At 42.0% G+C, this 20,511-nt stretch overlaps 1 protein-coding gene across 1 annotated transcript in view; it reads right to left on the reverse strand.

Moving 5' to 3' along the window:
- astn1 (astrotactin 1) overlaps positions 1-20,511 on the reverse strand; it is a 2,216,244-nt gene that overhangs the window by 344,872 nt on the left and 1,850,861 nt on the right. Inside the window, exon 16 of the mRNA XM_060829548.1 lies at positions 10,479-10,667. Coding sequence (XP_060685531.1) covers positions 10,479-10,667 — 189 coding nt within the window. The remainder of the gene's footprint in view (positions 1-10,478; positions 10,668-20,511) is intronic.

Consider the following 20,511-nt stretch of genomic DNA (forward strand, 5'->3'; position numbering starts at 1 on the left):
ATTTTTCCTTAATCCTATTTGTTTGTTTTCTTGTTGAGATGTTATTAAAGCCCAGTATTTTACATCGAAATATCTGCTTGAACTCTGACTTTGGTGATGGCTAATACATGAACCACAACAAATATAAAACATCTGAATGCAGTGGGGAGCAAGTAGAACTTCTCAGATAAACACAATTATTTAAATTCGGTCATTGTACTGATGAACATGTTTCAACTTCAGTTACAATAAATTATTTTGAAGTGCCATTGCTTTTTGATGGAAAGGCCATGTACAGTGAAATACAAACCCAATCTTAAATAAAACACACAGATAGAATACATAAAACTGGTTGGTTACTACAGGCAGTATAACAGCAAAGAGATAATATCCGATAAAATAGCTTTCTCCAAGGTGCCCTGTTGGACAAGACAAACGTCCCTGGAATATGGAGATATGAGAAACTGGATAAGAGTGCATTAATTTCTAGAAATTGTTTTGTCTCATATTATTTGTGTATCATTTACCCACGTTCTGTCCGCACCTCTCTTTACTTCTATATTTACGTATGACTCTAACTTTGCCTTTCTCCACCTGGTACTCAGTTTCTTTTGATTTAATTTGCTTTTTGTGACACTCTCCAGCTCACTATCCATCCTCACCTCAGTCTTATTACCTATTTCAGTCTGATTACTCTGTGTTTCTGTATGCTATTGTGATTCTGGGACAGCAAACCCATTGACCAGCTCCTGCCTGTATCATTTCATCCAATTCCTTCACCCTGCGGGGGCCTCAGAGACTTTCAGCAGTGATAAGAATCGGTGTGAATTCCATTGTGAAGATCAATTGAACACAGTACTTAGTTCTGTGGTGTTAAGGTGATTTATATGATTAATCACAAGGCAAGGAAGAAACTCATCCAAGTTCGGGTCACCATCAGTCATAAGAGTGGAAAACTGGGCTTGACTCAAACTTCAAGCAATGAGATAGCTACATGGCAAAAACTGAAATCCAGAAAGTCATTGCACAGTCTCCAAAAGTGATGTAAAATATTAGAAGATCATGCCATGCCTGGCATGAAGAAGTGGGTGACATCAATGAAGAGAAAGATACTACTAATTCTAAATGACTTGGTTCCATCTTCTGCCAAATGGCTGAGCTAGTTAGCTGTTTACAATTGTCACATTCCTGGGTGCGGGTGGGTAAACTTGGGGGGCAGGGAAGAGTACACTGAGGCTTAGTATGAATTTAAAAACTGCCAGATTTGAGGGCCTCATCTAGAAAACCCCTCAGGCCCCGTGCTTATTTTATCAAGCATTTGATTACTTCCTTCACCTCTGATTTAGAGATGCCGGTGTTGGACTGGGGTGCACAAAGTTAAATATCACACAACACCATGGGGCGGCACGGTGGCACAGTGGTTAGCACTGCTGCCTCACAGCGCCAGAGACCCGGGTTCAATTCCCGCCTCAGGTGACTGACTGTGTGGAGTTTGCACATTCTCCCCATGTCTGCGTGGGTTTCCTCCGGGTGCTCCGGTTTCCTCCCACAGTCCAAAGATGTGCAGGTCAGGTAAATTGGCCATGCTAAATTGCCCGTAGTGTTAGGTGAAGGGGTATGGGTGATGGCGTGCCGGTGTGGACTTGTTGGGCCAAAGGGCCTGTTTCCACACTGTAGGTAATCTAATCTAAAAAAAACCAGGTTGTAGTCCAACAGATTTAAGTGGAAGCACTAGCTTTTGGAGTGCTGCTCCTTCATCAGGTGATTGTCATAATCAACCACCTGATGAAGGAGCAGCGCTCCGAAAGCTAGTGCTTCCAATTAAACCTGTTGGACTATAACCAGGTGTTGTGAGATTTTTAACTTCCTTCACCTCTATGATTGAAGATGGTTCACCTGTAAATTCTGCTATGAATTCTAATGAGAAAGAGCATGGAGAGTATCAGCTGCCGTTGTGGATTCACGGTTGAGGACCTCTTTCCATCACTGATGGATTTCATCCTGAAGAAGTGAAACACCATCCAGCGAACAAAGGGGAATTTTGTCCAGTTGGCGTTAGTCGACAAGTGGTCTCGGTGGCTTCAAAACAGGTCTTTGCGTGTCACGATGGTCAGCATATTGTTGCTCCTTTTTTCATGGTCTTTACCTTGTGGATTCATTTACATGCCATTGTATGGGTGCCTCTGAAGAACTGTCGGTGTTAATTTTGCACCGGTGCAGTCAAGCAACTGCTGGTGAAAGTTGAGGAAGAAGAACATGTTAATTGATCTTCTGTATGCTAAAGTGAGGGAATGGTGTATGTACAAGATGTAGTGGCACATCATAGATAACAACTTCATCAGTCTGATAAGTCTGGCAGCAAGAAATCCATAAACATATCAGTTTAAAAGGTTTCCTTAGTAACTAGCAATGGCGCTGGAGCAAAAAGATAATAATTTGGTTCAACTGTCACAGAAGCTCATGAAAGACAACAACAAAAAGATGGTGAAAATACAACATAAAATCCATTTTTGATACACGTATTAGCATCTAAACTGCTCAACCTAGCCATCCCATGCACAGTTTCAATCCCAAGGTCTGGGCAGGACGCTGTGAATCATTTTGCAAGTTTTAATGAAGTAGCTTCGAGAGATTGCTTCTGCTGCAGACCGCAGACCTGGCTGGGGTAAAACAGTTACCAATTTAATACTCATGAGTCATCGACATCAGGCTGCATCTGAGATTAAAATCATTCTTTCATTTTAAACAAAAAAAAATACAGTCTATGAATTTGCGCTCTGGTTTATGCATCTGGGTGTCACAGACTCTGGAAGTATAATAATGGCTGCTCGTAAACATTTTCCATCTCATTGCTTCAGTCTTTGCTTCATGACCTTACTCTTTCAGTCTATATATTCAGCAACATTTATCACAGATTTTTCCAGCAGGAAAGGAGGTCGTTGTCTGTGCAGGCTTGTTGGTATAGTGATTCAATTTGTCACATTCCCTATCCATTCCCTTTAAAGGCACAGCTGGGCTTTGAAGCATGGGTCACCTATTTACAAGAGAGGTGCTTGAACCACTAAGGAATGGCACTCACTTCCCTTCACTAATCTCATCTTTCTTCAGTTCTTTGTTAATCGGCTTGCTATTTGTTGTGCACATCTTGTCTCTTGTCCCTGGATTCAAAAGAATTAACTGATGCATTTATGAGCGACGTCCCCAGTAAAAATGGGTAGATCCACTGCCACTATTTTACTCGCAGATGGACAGCAGCAGCCACTCCTATTCTACTACAAGGACATCTCTGCAGGAGTTGATTTCATGACACCTCATGGTTATAGATACTGTCTCATTGTGCATTAATGGGTGCACTACCAAGCACCACTTTTGGGCAACTTGGGTCCAAAAATTCTCATCCCTTCCAACAGACTTCCACCATGACTCCAAATAGGGGTGGCTATAAAAAACCAGGAACAATCACAGAATCCTTCCAGTGCAGAAGCAGGCCATTTGGCTCATTCAGTCTACACTGACCCTCCGAAGAGCATCCCACCCAGACTCACCCTGCCTACCCTATAACTCTGCATTTTCCATAGCTAATCTACCTGACCTACATATCTTTGGACTGTGGGAGGACACCGGAGCACCTGGGGGAAACCCACACAGACACGGGGAGAATGTGCAACTCCAAATAGTCGCCTGAGGGTGGAATCAAACCCAGGTCCCTGGCGCTATGAGGCAGCAGTGCTAACCACTGAGCCAACCAGTGGACCTGCTGAGCCCTGGCTTCACATCGGAGTTTCTGTGAGAAGTTGTAATGGGTAGCGGTCCTTTGCCAGCCACTTCTAGGAGGGACAGGGATGGGATTTGAGATTAAGTTAAGAAATTCCAAAGCTGTGAGCACCCACATCTGCAGTTTTCCAGTCAATTGTCAAATAATGAGCTGGAATATAGTGCAGCACTCACATGACTTGAACTTGTTGCGGAGGAACCTGTTGGTGGTGGAGAATGGATACAGGCCACTTTCCCAACCTGGTCTTCTGAAGAAAGACAAGCAAGCCTTCTTTTAAAAAAAACAATGCAACCAAAAGGAAACCCTGGAGGGCAATTCTTCGACTGTCTAACTACCCCGCCACCCACCTCCAATGCCACCCCAACACCAACCACTGAGCAACACAGTGGTTTGCAGTTTTTCAGTAAACCAGTTCCCAAGACATTGGCTGCAGTGGCGCCCATTGCTGGGGTTTAAACTCATGAGTTCAACTCCAGCACAGTGACCATTTTGCATCCATTTGGCGGAGGGGGTCAAAGCAGCATGGGCTCTTGTTTCTCTCTCCACAGATGCTGCTGAGTTTCCCCACTATTTCCTGTCTCTGTTTCAGTTTCAGCTTGCCACAGGACTTTGCTTTCATTCCAGCTCCGGGAAGCTCAGCGAGTACCAAGGGACGTAAGGGCCCAAGGTGCCTCTTGATGTGGATTTATTTCGGCCGTGCAGATATGTGGACAGACACAGACTGGGGTTGGGACAGAATCTCTCAGGCAAGATGAGGGACATTGTTTAATTGAACTTTCATCTTCCCGTGCATAAGTGATGCTCAAGACCCAATAAAATGCAGAAATATTTATGTCTGACACGCATGGACTCATAATTTAACTTAAAAATCTATTATGTGTAATGTATCCTTGAAAGTATATTAAATGTCACAATAAATACGTTATAGGCTTAAGATGAATGGAACCAAACAGAGTGCTTGGCTGGAATCACTGAACAAGTGTCCCTTTCCCTCAAATCCTACTTAGAAAGCTGCACCAAATAAATTACAGCTATATAACTGCAAGCCACTTGATGGATTGTGCAGCGTAACAGCCGTTGGAGCACTCTCACTGAAGCAGTTTTCTATGAAATGTCATTTTCTTTTGTTATTTAAAATCTAAGGTGACAAAAGATCAACAAGGAAGGTCATTAGTGTATTGGAAGGGCACCTCAGACACAATATAAGATACTGTGAGGGAGACAGACAGTTACATACTGAGTATACCTTCTCTAGATTTATTTTTAAAAACACTGCTGTAACTCACAAATGCAAAGTAATTTTAAAAAAAACTATTGGGAAGCTTACTTTAAAAGTCAGATAGCGATTTACATTCCTTCTGTTAATATTGCTTATATTTTTCTGTTTCCTTTATGCATGTAGATGACTTTATCAAAGACTTTCAATTTTACATTGTATTTAGATTCTCCTATAAGTCGTTACATATATCAATTGTTTTGCACATCAATTTCAACAGTGAACTGAATGTCAGTAATTTCAGTTTCCAAGGCAGCCTCATTGTACTGCTTCGTCAGGATGAAATAAGTGAGGGGAAAATGGGTAAATGAGACAATAAGATTACTTCCCAGTTAGTAATATATAACTTACATGCTGCTTGACTAATGTATTCACCAATGTGCCAACATGGTGTGCAGCATAGCAGGATGAAGTTTGACAGATATAGAGTTCAGGTTTATCCCTGTGCTCATGGATGAATTTTGAATGTTTTTACAATGGACTTCAGCACATACTGGGGACAGGAATTATCTGAAAAAAGATTGATTTGTATTTATACAGTCAACAGATGTCTTCAAGCATTTTACAATCAATAAAGCTGAGGTTACTGCTCTCTCCATCTGTTCTGTCAGCTTCAATGATCTATATACACATATACTCTAGTCCCTCTGTTCCTGCACCCTCTTTCAGCACCCCTACTCCAATCTGTGGAGTGTCCTTTTGGAGATCCACAGTGTCCTCCTTCCCGTTTACAATTCTTCCCAGTTTCACATCATCTATAAACTTTGAAATTGTCCCCTGCACACCAAGATCAGATGACATGAAACTTGGACAATTGCATTGTGTAATTGAGGAATGAACAATTCCTTTTGTAATAAAGCATAGCATTCCATTAGCTCCCTTAATCACTTGCTGCACCTGCATACTAACTTCGGGACTCATGTATTAGACCATCTAAACCTATCTGCATTTCTGAGTTTTGCAATCCTTCTGTGTTGAAATAATACTCTGCTTTTATGTTTTCCCTGCCAAGTACACACTTTCCAGCATGATACTCTACCAGATTGTTACTATTTATTGTCTCATCCCTGTTATGTCATCTTCACAGTATACTTTACTACCTACCTGTAAATCATCTGCAGGTTTAGCCATCATGCCTTCTCTCTGCCAAGAAGTCTTTGATATAAATTATGAAAATTTGAATCCCAGCATGAACCCCATCACATCTTGTGAAAATAACAACTCATTTATATATAATTGTTGTTTTCTCCCATCCAGATCAGTATATTCCCCCTACACCGTGAGCTCCTACTTGATGCAGTAAGTTTTTACATAAACTACCAAATACCTCTGGGAATCCAAGGACAATATATCAACAGGTTCCCCTTTATCCTTAGCACTTTACATCTTCAATGAGTTGGTTAAACATGATTATCCTTTCACAATAACATGTTGACTCTTCTAGATTACCGCAAGCATTTTTTTAAACAAATTCCCAGTTTTAAATACTTTAATGATCGATTCTAAAATCTTCTCATGATTGGTGTCTAGCTAATCCACTTATAAATATCTGTTTTATCCGTCCTTCCCTTTATGAATCGAGGGCTTCTTTTTTTTAAACATTCTCCAGCCTATCAACCTTTCCCATGTTGAACAAATTATGGAAAACGAATACTAATGCATCCAATACCTCACTGACAAACTCTTTTAATACCCAAGAATGAAGCCAGTGAGGACTTGAAGACATATCATTCGGGAGCTCCACCAGTTTGCAATGTATTACTTCCCTGACGACAATAATTTTACCAAGTTCCTCTCTTCCTTCACTCTCCTGATTGAGTTATTATCGAGGTGTATTGTGCATCCTGTACAGTGAGAACAGAAACAAAAGTGTTACATTTTCTCTTTCTTTATCATCTCCTGTGAACTCTCCAATCTCACTTTCTGGGGCTACAACAACTCTTTTCCTTTCCTGATACCTTTACCTTGGTGATTCCAGAATTAGCTTTACTATGAAACAATCTTGAAAGCATTCAATGACTCCTTGTCTGAGCTTCAATTGCCAATGTAATTATGCAATCTATATGTAGATTAAATTATCTACAACTATTGCCATCATTTATCAAAAGCACCCAGTATTTCTTATCGAACACTTATTTCTATATTGTGGTTCTTGTTCGAAAGCCTACAGATCATTCCCACCAGTGACTTCTGCCCTCTGCAATTCCTCATCTCCAGCCAAACCAAATCACGATTTGGAATTTATGAACCAAATCTGCTTCTAATTACAGTCACAGTAATAATCTTTGATTAACATGATACCGTTCCACCTTTACCTTGCTTCGTATACATCTTGAATTTAACATACCCCTCAAAATTAGGAACACAAGCCTTGTCATCCTGCAGCCACATCTCTATAACAGCTCTCACATTATATTTATTCACTTCAATGTGCACGATCAGTGTATTTAATATGTTATGAATACTATGCATGTTCAGGTCCAGAGATTTCGGTTTTTTTTGTTATTTTTGTCACATCTAGTTTTGGCTGCTGGTATTTTTTTTGGCTGCTTTTCCCTCTGTAGCTTAAGGCCACTGTCTGACTTTTATTTTCCATGTTACGCTATGCACATTCTTTGAATTTTTGTATCATCTTTGACTGCTCGTACATTATTAGCTTTTTTTTCCCCTTTCTATCCCCCTTCCCGCCACATTCCGACCTTTGTTTTTCATATTGCTAATTTATCCTGTATTCTCTCCATCTCTTCATTCTTTACCTTTACCAAACATTGATCCCTTCAATTCCTTCTCTGACCAACCCCTTGTTCAGCTTACAGTCATGTCTACTTCCTTGTTTTTGCAATTCATGAGATAACTAGCCTCAGCACTGCCCAAGTGTAAACTGTTCCAACAGTATAGCCTCCACCTTACCCAATTTTGGTTTCACTGTCCCATGAACTGGAATCCACTATGTCCATGCCAGTCTTTGCGCCACGTATTCACTTCTCTAACCTCAAATTACACATACTAATCCAGATATCATTGTGTGCAGTTCTGGTCTCCAAATTTGAGGAAAGACATTCTGGCTATTGAGGCAGTGCAGCGTAGGTTCACAAGGGCAATTCCTGGAATGGCGGGACTACCTTACGCTGAAAGACTAGAGCGACTGGGCTTGTATACCCTTGAGGTTAGAGGACTAAGAGGGGATCTGATTGAGACATATAAGATTATTAAAGGTTTGGACACTCTGGAGGCAGGAAACATGTTTCCGCTGATGGGTGAGTGCTGAACCAGAGGACACAGTTTAAAAATACAGGTAGACCATTTAGGACAGAGATGAGGAGAAACTTCTTCACCCAGAGAGTGGTGGCTGTGTGGATTGCTCTGCCTCAGAGGGCAATGGAGGCCCAGTCTCTGGATTCATTTAAGAAAGAGTTGGATAGAGTTCTCAAGGATAGTGGAATCAAGGGTTATGGAGATAAGGCAGGAACAGGATACTAGTTAAGGATGATCAGCCATGATCATATTGAATGGTGGTGCAGGCTCGAAGGGCAGAATGGCCTACTCCTGCACCTATTGTCTATTGTCTACTGTAATTGAACACCTAGCTACTAATATTCCTTCAACAGAACCACATTCCCGGTTCAATTACTTGTGTTGTAGGTACCAATATAGACCACAACCACTGGATCACCCCTCTTCCACTACAATGTCTTCTCCTGTCCTGAGCAAACATCCAAACTCCTAGCACCAGGCAAATAACTGAACTGCATCTCATTCTACTGCCCCCTACTACCACAGCATACTTTCTCTGGCCCTTCCACTTTGTGAAGCATGGTGTCTGCAGCCATCACCCTCAGTGAAACAGACTAGGAAAACCTCTAACCTGTTGGACAATCGCAAAGACTGAAATGCTCTGCATTTCTGCTGTCCTGGTCCTCTTCGCTGCCTCACTTAGAGTCATGTGCTCTTATTTGTATGCACTGACAAGATCAGAAGGCCCTGTCTTAAAGGGTGTGACAATGTCCTAGAATAAAGTGCCCAGGTCATGTTTCCCCTCTCTGAGGTGCTGCAGTGTCTGCAGGAAGTTGACCTGATTTGCATTTTTTTTAAGTCAACCAGGAGCTCATTGTGTTCAACAAAAAGTATGTTCAAGATGATCATCATTGGTCATTGTAATTTATTTATTTAATGTCAGAAGGATTTATTTAATGTCAGAAAGATCTTAAATATCATTTTAGGAGAGTGCAGGGGAGTTAGCCCCAGGGTCATGGGAAATAAAGTTTTCTCTAAACAACAAAAAAAATCATGTGGTCAGTATCACATTGCTGTATGTGGGATCTTGTTATGTGCAAATTGGCTGCTGCGTTTCTTGCAGTGCAGCAGCAATTCTACTTCAATAGTTCCTAAGTAGCTAGAAATACCTTGAGACGCCTGGTGCTCATGAAAAGTTCAACATAAAAGTGGAAACCTTCCTTTATATGATGCTGATTCTTGTCCACTGTCACCACAGATACAGTGAGTCCTGTTTTGGAAACTCACAAATCACTGGGGGCTAGGGGTTTCCCTGAGCCCTTAATACACCTTTAAACCAAAAACTCCCCTTGCTCAGCGTTTCAAAATGGTAGACTCAAAATGGAACACAATAAATCACCATGTACTGAACACGACAAGGGCCTTATGTCCTCTATCAACTTTCATACCGTTGTGTCACGTAACAAGACTACAAAATCAGCTCATTTATCAATGAATCTTTACATTGGAATTTCTCAGACAAATAAATTAAAAGCTTGAAAGCATCATAGATCATCACAATGATGTTATATTAAGGAGTTTTATGGAAACATACATTACTTATCATAGAAACATGGGCTTACCCCTTTTAACCTCCAATAAGACCACTATCATAAAATGTAATCTGAGAAAAACCATTCATCATGCACTGCCAAGACCAAATAGTCACAATTTCTTGATCACCCAGGATTGTCCCTAAGCCATATCCAGTAAGAGGATTCCACCACTACATAAGTGCTCTCCATAGTCCCACTGTAGATTCCATTTTTAACAGTTCCATTATCACAGAGAACTTGGCAATATTCGAGTTTCTGACCACATTGTGTTCACTGTATATTGTTACAATGCCACTAACATCCCAATATTCTCAGAAATTAACTTTTGTCCAGTGTTATAGCCAAACTAGATCATTTGGAAACAGAATTGTTACACGTGGCTGATGACACAACATCCTCACGATGTTTGTAATTACATTGCAATTGACATAAATTCATTGGAAAAAGAAGTAGCTCTACTTTCAAAGATTTGTCTATATTCTAAAAAGGCATGTACTTGATGCAATCTCTGGCATACCTCAAGATATTAAACGAAGAACTGGGAAGTCATCTGACCCTGAAACGCTCAAACCAAATCCTTCTTTAGCCTTTTGTTTAAAAATAAGATTCCAAGACTAACCTTTGCTAATATCCTGATATTCCATCCACAGCTGTCTCTGGACAGAACGATTCGGAAACCAGATGGTGCATGTCTCCTCAAATCCATAGACAGCCTCCTGGATGTAGTGATTGCCAAATTCCTCCAGCACTGATGCAAAGTCACTCCGCAGTGTGGCTCCGTCCAGAGAATGGATAGCATGGCTGAACACTGAAACAAAAAAAAACACGTGCTTTTAATAAAAAAGACAAGGTTATGCAGAGGGCATGGTTCCAACCTGCAATGGGAAGTGCAGTTGTTGAGTGTCAGGGTAGTGCAGCTCAAGATATAGCTTGTTACTGAATAGTTAAAGACGTTCTTCAAAAAATTAGATTATTGCATTTAGCCTCAGCTACATTGCTAATGCACAGTTCAAGCTAAGAGTTAAGCAGAATGTAACTTGATAGATAGCTGACATTGGGACTCATTTATGCAGTAAGATGGCACAATTAGATAAGGGCTATACACATCATCTGCTGCCATTATTTGACAACAATCAATGATTAAGGGAAAAAAAATCAAGTGGTTAAAATTCATATAAGGTGCTCATTGGAACTGACAATAACAACACTGAAGGAAGGGATATTGTGACGTGGTGGAAGTGTCCACATCTCTAAGCCTTAAGGTTCAAGTGCCAGCTGCTCAAAAGGTGTGCAATGTCACATTTGAATAGCTTCACCAAAAGACTTTTGTGTGGCAGTAGTAATGACACTACCACTGCAAGGTCAGGGTTCTTGTTTCTCCTGCTCCCGAGGTGTGTCATGACAGGTTGATTAAAAATACCTCATAAAAACATCAGATTGAAGGGTCTGGCGTGGGCAGTGGTCATGTCCAAACTTCTAAATCAAAAAGGTCCGGGTTCAAGACCTGCCTGCTTCAGATGTGTCAAAGTCAAAAAATGTGGTTCTGGAAAATCACAGCCGGTCAGGCAGCATCCGAGAAGCAGGAGAGTCAACGTTTCTAGCATTCATTTGAAGAACTTATGCTTGAAATGTCGACTCTCCTGCTCCTCAGATATTGCCTGACCAGCTGTGCTTTTCCAGTACCACACCTTTTGACTCTGAACTCCAGCATCTGCAGTCCTCACTTTCTCCCTGCTTCAGATCATGGATAATCCAAGATGGAGGACGGGAAAAATTTCTGGCTGTAACAGCTGCTCCTTTTTTGAGGTAGTTTAGGTGCTGGAGGTGATCTCCTCAAATTGCAGGAGCAGCAATTACTGTTACATAGTTTTGGAACTTTGGAAATAAGAAGTCAAAACAACAGCAGTTTAAAAGGAAGAAAACAGACAAAGAAAGCACATGGTGATGTCATTACAGGAGAGAGAGAGAGAAAGAGAGAGAGAGAGAGAGAGAGAGAGAGAGAGAGAAAGAAAGAAAGAAAGAGAGAGAGAGAGATCGAGAACCTGCACAGTTACTGCCTTTGATGTTTAAATTTGTGTATCGCTGGACATCGGAGTGCATCTGGGAAAATTAACAAAGAGTGAAATTCACAACTGATCTTGGAGGAACTGTTGGGCGAAGTTCACAGCACAGAATCAGATAAGTTAATTGTTTTTTAAGTGTGGCCTACAGAGAATCTGCAGTCGTGAGTAGAGTAGATTCTTTCTTGATTATGTTTTTGGAGATATGTCTCTTGATTAAACTTAAAATATAAGCCATGACCATTAATTTAACCCGGGGGCAGTTATTTTCTGGGTCTGTAGATTGTGAAGGAGCAAAAGTGCCCTTGAATAGAGTAATATGTACTTCTTGTCAGATGTGGGAGTTTAAAGGGAGTTTAAGGGTTACTACGGATTATATCTGCAATAAATGCTGCTGGCTTCGAATCATATCAGATCAAATGGATCGGCTGGAGAGACAGATAGACCGCACAAAACACTACATAGGACAAACAGGAAGACAGCTAATGATCCGTATCCATGAACACCAACTAGCCAAGAAATGACATGACCAGCTAACCTTAGTAGCCACACACACAGATGACAAGCAACATGATTTCGACTGGGACAACACTACTATTATAGGACAAGCCAAACAGAGAACAGCCAGGGAATTCCTAGAGGCATGGCACTCATCTACAGATTCAATCAATAAGCACATCGACCTGGACCCAATATACCGGCCACTGCAGGGGACAGCTGGAACTGACAACAGGAAGTGGCAGAGACAAACCACTATAAATGCCGGAGGAAACATCACAGAAGCGCTTCACAGGAGGCTCCTAAGCACTGAGGATGTCACCTAGACAGGGGACGAAACGTCTGCAACATAAATTCCCAGCTCGGCGAACAGAACCACAACAAAGAGCACCCGAGCTACAAATCTTCTCCCAAACTTTGAAGACAGATAGAAGCAATGAAGAATTTGCAACAGCAACAGTATGTGATGGATGGCAGTTAAAGGAAGGGGGGAAAGTCTCAGATACAGTCACCTAGATGGGTATCTCAATGAAAGATAAGAGAGGTAGGCAGCCAGTGCATGAGTCTTTTGTGAATATACCCATTTCAAACAAGCATGCTGTTTCGGATAATGTAGGGGTTGATGGATTCTCAGGGGAACGTAGCACGAACAGCCAAGTTTGTGGTATTGAGACTGGCTCTAATGTAATGAGAGATATGTCGGGTTCCAAGAGATCAATTGTGTTAGGGGATTCTCTAATTCGAGGTACAGACAGATGTTTCTGTGGTCAGCAGTGAAAAAGCAAAATGGTGTGTTGTTTCCCTGGTGCCAGGATCAAGGATGTCTCAGAGAGGGTGCAGAATGTTCTCATGGGGGAGAGAGGCCAGCAAGAGGTCATTGTCCACACTGGAACCAATGACATTGGAAGGGAAACGGTTGAGATTCTGAAGAGAGATTACAGAGAGTTTGGCAGGAATTTAAAAAGGAGGACCTCAAGAGTAGTGATATCTGGATTACACTCCCAGTGCTACGAGCTAGTGAGGGCAGGAATAGAAGAATAGAGCAGATAAATGCATGGCTGAGGAGCTGGTATATGGGAGAGGGATTCACATTTTTTGATCATTGGAATCTCTTTTGGGGTAGAACTGACCTGTACTAGAATGGATTGGATGGATTGCACCTAAATTGGAAAGGGACTAATATATTGGCAGGGAAATTTGCTAGAGCTGCTCGGGAGGATTTAAACTAGCAAGGTGGGGGGGAGGGGGGTGGCGGGAGGTGGTGGGACCAGGGAAATAGTGAGAAAAGAGATCAATCTGAGACTGGTACAGTTGAGAACAGAAGTGAGTCAAACAGACAGGGCAGGCAGGGACGAGGTAGAACTAATAAACTGCATTTATTTCAATGCAAGGGGCGTAACAGGGAAGGCAGATGAACTCAGGATATGGTTAGGAACATGGATCTGGGATATCATAGCAATTATAGAAATATGGCTCAGGGATGGGCAGGACAGGCAGCTTAATGTTCCAGGATACAAATGCTACAGGAAGGATAGAAAGGAAGACAAGAGAGGAGGGGGAATTGGCATTTTTGATAAGGGATAGCATTACAGCTGTGCTGAGGGAGGATATTCCTGGAAATACATCCAATGAAGTTATTTGGGTGGAACTAAAAAAATAAGAAAGGGATGATCACCTTACTGGAATTGTATTATAGACCCCCTAATAGTCAGACGGAAATTGATAAACAAACTTGGAAGGAGATGTCAACTATCTGTAAGAAAAATAGAGTGGTTATGGTAGGGGATTTTAACTTTCCAAACATAGACTGGGATGGCCAGATTGTTAAGGGTTTAGATGGAGAGGAATTTGCTAAGTGTGTACAAAACAATTTTCTGATTCAGTATGTGTATGTACCTACTAGAGAAGGTGCAAAACTTGACTTCCTCTTGGGAAATAAGGCAGGGCAGTTGACTGACGTGTCAGTGGGGGAGCACTTTGGGGCCAGCGACCATAATTCTATTAGATTTAAAATCACGATAGAAAAAGGATAGATCAGATCTAAAAGTTGAAGTTCTAAATTGGGGAACAGCCAATTTTGACGATATTAGGCAAGAACTTTCAAAAGCTGATTGGAGGCAGACGTTTGCAGGTAAAGGGACGGCTGGAAAATGGGAAGCCTTCCGAAATGAGATAATGAGAATCCAAAAAACGTATATTCCTGTTAGGGTGAAAGGAAAGACTGGTAGGTATAGGGAATGCTGGATGACTAAAGAAATTGAGGGTTTGGTTAAGAAAAAGAAGGAAGCATATGTAAGGTATAGACAGGATAGATCAAGTGAATCCTTCAAAGAATATAAAGGAAGTAGGATTATACTTAAGAGGGAAATCAGGAGGGCAAAAAGGGGACATGAGTTAGCTTTGGCAAATTGAATTAAGGAGAATCCAAAGAGCTTTTACAAATACATTTAGGGCAAAAGAGTAAGTAGGAATGAATAGGGCCCCTCAAAGATCAGCAAGGCAGTCTTTGTGTGGAGCCACAGAAAATGGGGGAGATACTAAATGAGTATTTTGCATCAGTATTTACTGTGGAAAAGGATATGGAAGATATAGACTGTAGGGAAATAGATGGTGACACCTTGCAAATGCCTATATTATAGAGGAGGAAGTGCTGGATGTCTTGAAATGCATAAAAGTGGATAAATTCCATGACCTGATCAGGTGTACCCGAGAACTCTGTGGGAAGCTAGAGAAGTGATTGCTGGGCCTCTTGCTGAGATATTTGTATCATCGATAGTCACAGGTGAGGTGCCGGAAGACTGGAAGTTAGCTAACATGATGCCACTGTTTAAGAAGGGTGATAAGGACAAACCAGGGAACTATAGACCAGTGAGCCTGACGTCGGTGGTGGGCAAGTTGTTGGAGGGAATGCAGAGGGACAGAATGTACGTGTATATGGAAAGGCAAGGACAGATTAGGGATAGTCAACATGGCTTTGTGCGTGGGAAATCATGTCTCACAAACTTGATTGAGTTTTTTGAGGAAGTAAGAAAGAGGATTGACAAGGGCAGAGTGGTAGATGTGATTTATGTGGACTTCAGTAAGGCGTTCGACAAGGTTCCCCGTGGGAGACTGATTAGCAAGGTTAGATCTCATGGAATACAGGGAAAACTAACCATTTGGATACAGAATTGGCTCAAAGGTGGAAGACAGAGAGTGGTGGTGGAGGGTTGTTTTTCAGACTGGAGGCCTGTGACCAGTGGAGTGCCATAAGGATCGGTGCTGGGCCCTCTACTTTTGTCATTTACATGAATGATTTGGATGCAAGCATAAGAGGTACAGTTCATAAGTTTGCAGATGAGACCAAAATTGGAGGTGTAGTGGACAGTGAAGACGGTTACCTCAGATTACAACAGGATCTTGACCAGATAGGCCAATGGGCTGAGAAATGGCAGATGGAGTTTAATTCAGATAAATGCGAAGTGCTGCATTTTGGGAAAGCAAATCTTAGCAGGACTTTTACACTTAATGGTAAGGTCCTAGAGAGTGTTGCTGAATAAAGAGACCTTGGAGTACAGGTACATAGCTCCTTGAAAGTGGAGTCGCAGGTAGATAAAATAGTGAAGAAGGCGTTTGGTATGCTTTCCTTTATTGGTCAGAATATTGAGTACAGGAGTTCGGAGGTCATGTTACGGCTGTACAGGACATTGGTTAGGCCATTATTGGAATATTACGTGCAATTCTGGTCTCCTTCCTATCGGAAAGATGTTGTGAAACTTGAAAGAGTTCAGAAAAGATTTACAAGGATGTTGCCAGGGTTGGAGGATTGGATCTGTAGGGAGAGACTGAACAGGCTGGGGCTGTTTTCCCTGGAGTGTCGGAGGCTGAGGGGTGACCTTATAGAGGTTTACAAAATTATGAGGGACATGGATAGGATGAATAGGCAAAGTCTTTTCCCTGGCGTTGGGGAGTCCAGAACTAGAGGGCACAGGTTTAGGATGAGAGGGGAAAGATATAAAAGAGTCCGATGGGGTAACGTCTTCACACAGAGGGTGGTACATGTATGGAATGAGCTGCCAGAGGAAGTGGTGGAGGCTGGTACAATTGCAACATTTAAGAGGCATTTGCATGGGTATATGAATAGGAATGGTTTGGAAGAATATGGGCTGGTGCTGGCAGGTGGGACTAGGTTGGGTTGGGATATCTGGTCGACATGGACGGATTGGATCAAAGGGTCTGTTTCCATGCTGTACATCTCTATGACTATGACTCTGTGTTTCAAACAGCAGGTTGATTTAAGAAACGGGTGCTGGCTGCTGGCCATGGTCCTGAATTAGCCAGAGCACCTGTCCCAGGCTATCTCCTGATCTGAAACAAGCACAAGATACTGGATAAACTCAGCAAGTCTGCTAGCATCCATACAGAGAGAAACAAATGTTATGTTTTGAGCGCAGTGACCCTTCATCACAATGTCCATTTCTCCCTCTGTAGGTGCGTTGGACCCGTCAAGTTTCTCTGGAACTTTCTGTTTTTATTTCAGATTTGCAGCATTTGTAGTTCTTTGCTTTATCTCCTAGTTTGTCATTCATTTACATGACAAAAGAACTCACTAAACTGTTCCCACAGACTCCACTCCCAAAACCAGCACAGCCTATGTGAAAGAGTGAAGGAACTTAATATAGGTAAGTGTGAGTTCTTGCATTTTGGAATGTCAAATCAAGATCGGAGTTTCAGGGTGAATGGTTGGGCCTTAAGGACTGTAATGGAACAGAGAGACCTTGGAGTTCAGGTTCACAGTTCACTGAAAGTAGAGTCACAGGTAGGCAGGGCAGTGAAGAAGTCTTTTGGCACACTGACCTTCATCAGTCAGAGCACTGAATATAGAAGTTGAGGAAGTTATGTTACACCTGTACAGGACATTGGTGAGACCGCACTCGGAGTATAGTGTTCAGTTTGGTCACCTTGCTATGGGAAGGATGTTGTTAAACTGAAAAGAGTGAGAAGAAACTTACAAGGATGTTGCCAAGACTCAAAAGTCTGAGTTATAAGGAGAGGTTAGACAAGCTAGGACTTTTTTTTCTCCCCAAGCATAGGAGACTGAAGGGGGGGGGGGGGGGGGGGGATCTTATAGAAGTGCATAACATTATGAAAGGCATGGATAGGGTGAATGCACTTAGTATTTTTCCCAGCATTGGGGAACAGAGGACAAGAGGATATCAGTTTGTGGTTTGAGGGGAAAGATTAAAAGGAAACTTGAGGGGAGACTTTTTTACACAGAGGGTGGTACGCATATGGAATGAGCTGCCAGTAGAAATGGTTGAGGCGGGTACATTAACAACATTTAAAAGGCATTTGGACAAATACATGGAGAGGAAAGGTTTAGAAGGATATGGGTCAAGTGCAGGGAAATGGGGTTAGAGTGGATGGACATTTTGGCCGGCATGGACCAATTTGGGCCAAAGGGCTTGTCTCCCTGCTGTAGGACTCTATGCCTGTTAGGCTGAAGTATTGGGGTCAAGTCTTACACAAGGTCAACCACCACTTTAGCTTGTACACTGCCTAAAGCTACCTATTGTTTCATTTGCTTCATTTTTATAAAGAAACTAAATTGAAGGTCTTTTCTGAAGAAGAATGTCACAACCTATTTAAACATGGCATTCAATTAAACTAAACATTGCTTATTTACATGTAATTATATTTGACAATTTCTTACTCGATACACTTTATATCCATTGTAACCATGCAACATTTTGAATTTATTCTGCATGGTTTTTGTTTTATTCGGTAATTTTAGATGCAGCTTACAAAAAAGAATCAACTCCCATGGTTACATGTTTTTTTTTCCCCTCGACAATATACTCACAATCTAAAATAAGCTTATATATAATCAGAAACATTGTAGGCTGCTGAGAGAAACTCACCAGAGGGGATCAGGTACCAGTTCATTCCTTCCACAGAGAAGAGATTTAGCTCAAAATGGAAGTTTGGAAGTCTTAACACTCAAACCTCAAGGATTAAGGTCTCCACTTGTGGGAGTTAATTTTGATTGTGTTTAAGTCAATCTGCCAAGCAGTCAAAGTGAGAAGGCTCTTTCCACCAGGATAGAAAGTTGACTGTATTTTGAAAAGGTTCTGAGCACAGCCACTCTCAGTCATCGGGGAGGGTGACTGCACTGTAAATCTCACCTTCTCCACCCCCCCCTTGCTCTTCCATCTGAGCCCAGTAGTTCACTTTTGACGCCAACCTCCTCAGAGTCTGGCAGTGAGTAACACACCACCTTCCTTCCCGAAGCTGATCTTGCTTCTATAGGACACAGTCTGGATTGCTGGGATAAGTGCTATTCTTGTAGGACTCCTAGGATGTGACCTGCTCTTGTAACCAGTTTTTCTATGACTGATCTTGTTCAGGTTGTGAGCAATGTATGCACCCACTATATTGATAATAGGGTATTTAGTGATGGTAACGCTGCGGAACATTATGGGGTGATGGTTAGATTCTCTCTTGCTGGAAATGGTGATTGCACAAATGTTACTTTCCAATTGTCAGTCCAATGTTGTCTAGATCTTGCAGCATATAAACACTGATGACCTCAATGTCATTAGCTGAAGACTGGCATCTCTGATGCTGTGGTCCTTCGGAGATAAAGGTGGATTATGATCTCAACATTGCAATTGGTTGCAATTGCTTCACTTTTGTCTTGCTCTGTTGTGCTTGATTCTGCAGCATTGAAGATGAAGATATCTGTGGGTCCTCCCCTTGTGTGTCTGATTAGTTGCTTAATTATTCCCCAACACCAGATGCGTCAGGACTACAGAACTTTGAACTGATCCATTTGTCATGGGATCAATTTGTTCTGTGCATCAGTCTTTAATATGCGTTGTATGTTCATGAGGTTCAAACATCATTCTGACGTATAGCTCATACTCGAAAGTATATTGCTGGCAAAGCACAGCTTGTCAGGCAGCATCCGAGGAGCAGGAGAATCGATATTTCGGGCATAAGCATTTCCTCAGGAACCTTATGCCCAAAACATCGACTCTCCTGCTCCTCAGATGATGTCTGACCTGCTGTGATTTGCCAACAGTGTACTCTCCATTCTGAACTCCAACATCTGCAGTCCTTAATTTCTCCCACCTAGCACATACTGCCCTTTGCCTGTACTCCTGCCCTCTTCATTGGACCAGGGCTGCTCCCCTTGACTTGATGGTTACGGTAGAGTCTGGGATATCTTGGGCCATAAGGTTACAGATTGTCATTGAATATAATTTTGCTGTTGCTGATGGCTCACAATACTTCATGGATGTCCAGTTGTCAAATCCATTCACTATCTGTCGCTGGCCCAATCTGGCACTGACATCCTTCAAGACCTGGCAAGCGTAGCCAGCAGAGGGTCCTATGATCCGATGTGGTGGATACTAAAAGCTCCCCCCTCCCCCCCAACATAGAGTTAATTCTGTGTCTTGCCGACCCTCAGTACTTATTTTAAGTGATCTTCAACATTAAACAACACTAACTCATTCACTGGGAGGGGGTGAATAGTAATCAGGAGGTTCTCTTGCACAGTTGCTTGACCTGGCCTCATGCGACTTCGATGGGATGTGATGTCTATGTTAAGGACTCCCATCTCACTGTGCACCATTTTGCCACTAGCTCTGCTAAGCGCGCTGACAGGGGACAGGCCAGAACCAGGTTTGATGGAAATAACGAGTACACAAGGGTATGAGCCTGTAGGTGCCACTGATTTTGCTCAACTCACCTGCCTATTTCAACACAAATCCCTCAATAATGGTGAGGGGGACTTTGCATGGTCACCTGTGTTTAGAGTTTCTAATTATTCATTTGTTGGTGGCAATCTGACTGTTTTCATTCTTACTTGACTTTCCTGTCACAGTTACCAGCGCAACAGTGTGGTTTACAGACCATTTCTGAGGATAATTATGAGGTAAGCACATTGCTGTTGGCCTGGGTAAGTCAGGCCAGGTAAGGATCGCTGAGCTCTTTCCCTACGTTCGTGAACCAGATGGGTTTCTGCAACAATCCAGTCGCTTCACAATCACCGTGACTGAGACCAGCTTCTTCTTAAATAAATGTTCAGTTATTTATAAACTAACTGAA

This window comes from Hemiscyllium ocellatum, chromosome 9 (genome assembly GCF_020745735.1).
Source record: "Hemiscyllium ocellatum isolate sHemOce1 chromosome 9, sHemOce1.pat.X.cur, whole genome shotgun sequence".
In the NCBI taxonomy this organism is placed as follows: Eukaryota; Metazoa; Chordata; class Chondrichthyes; order Orectolobiformes; family Hemiscylliidae; genus Hemiscyllium; species Hemiscyllium ocellatum.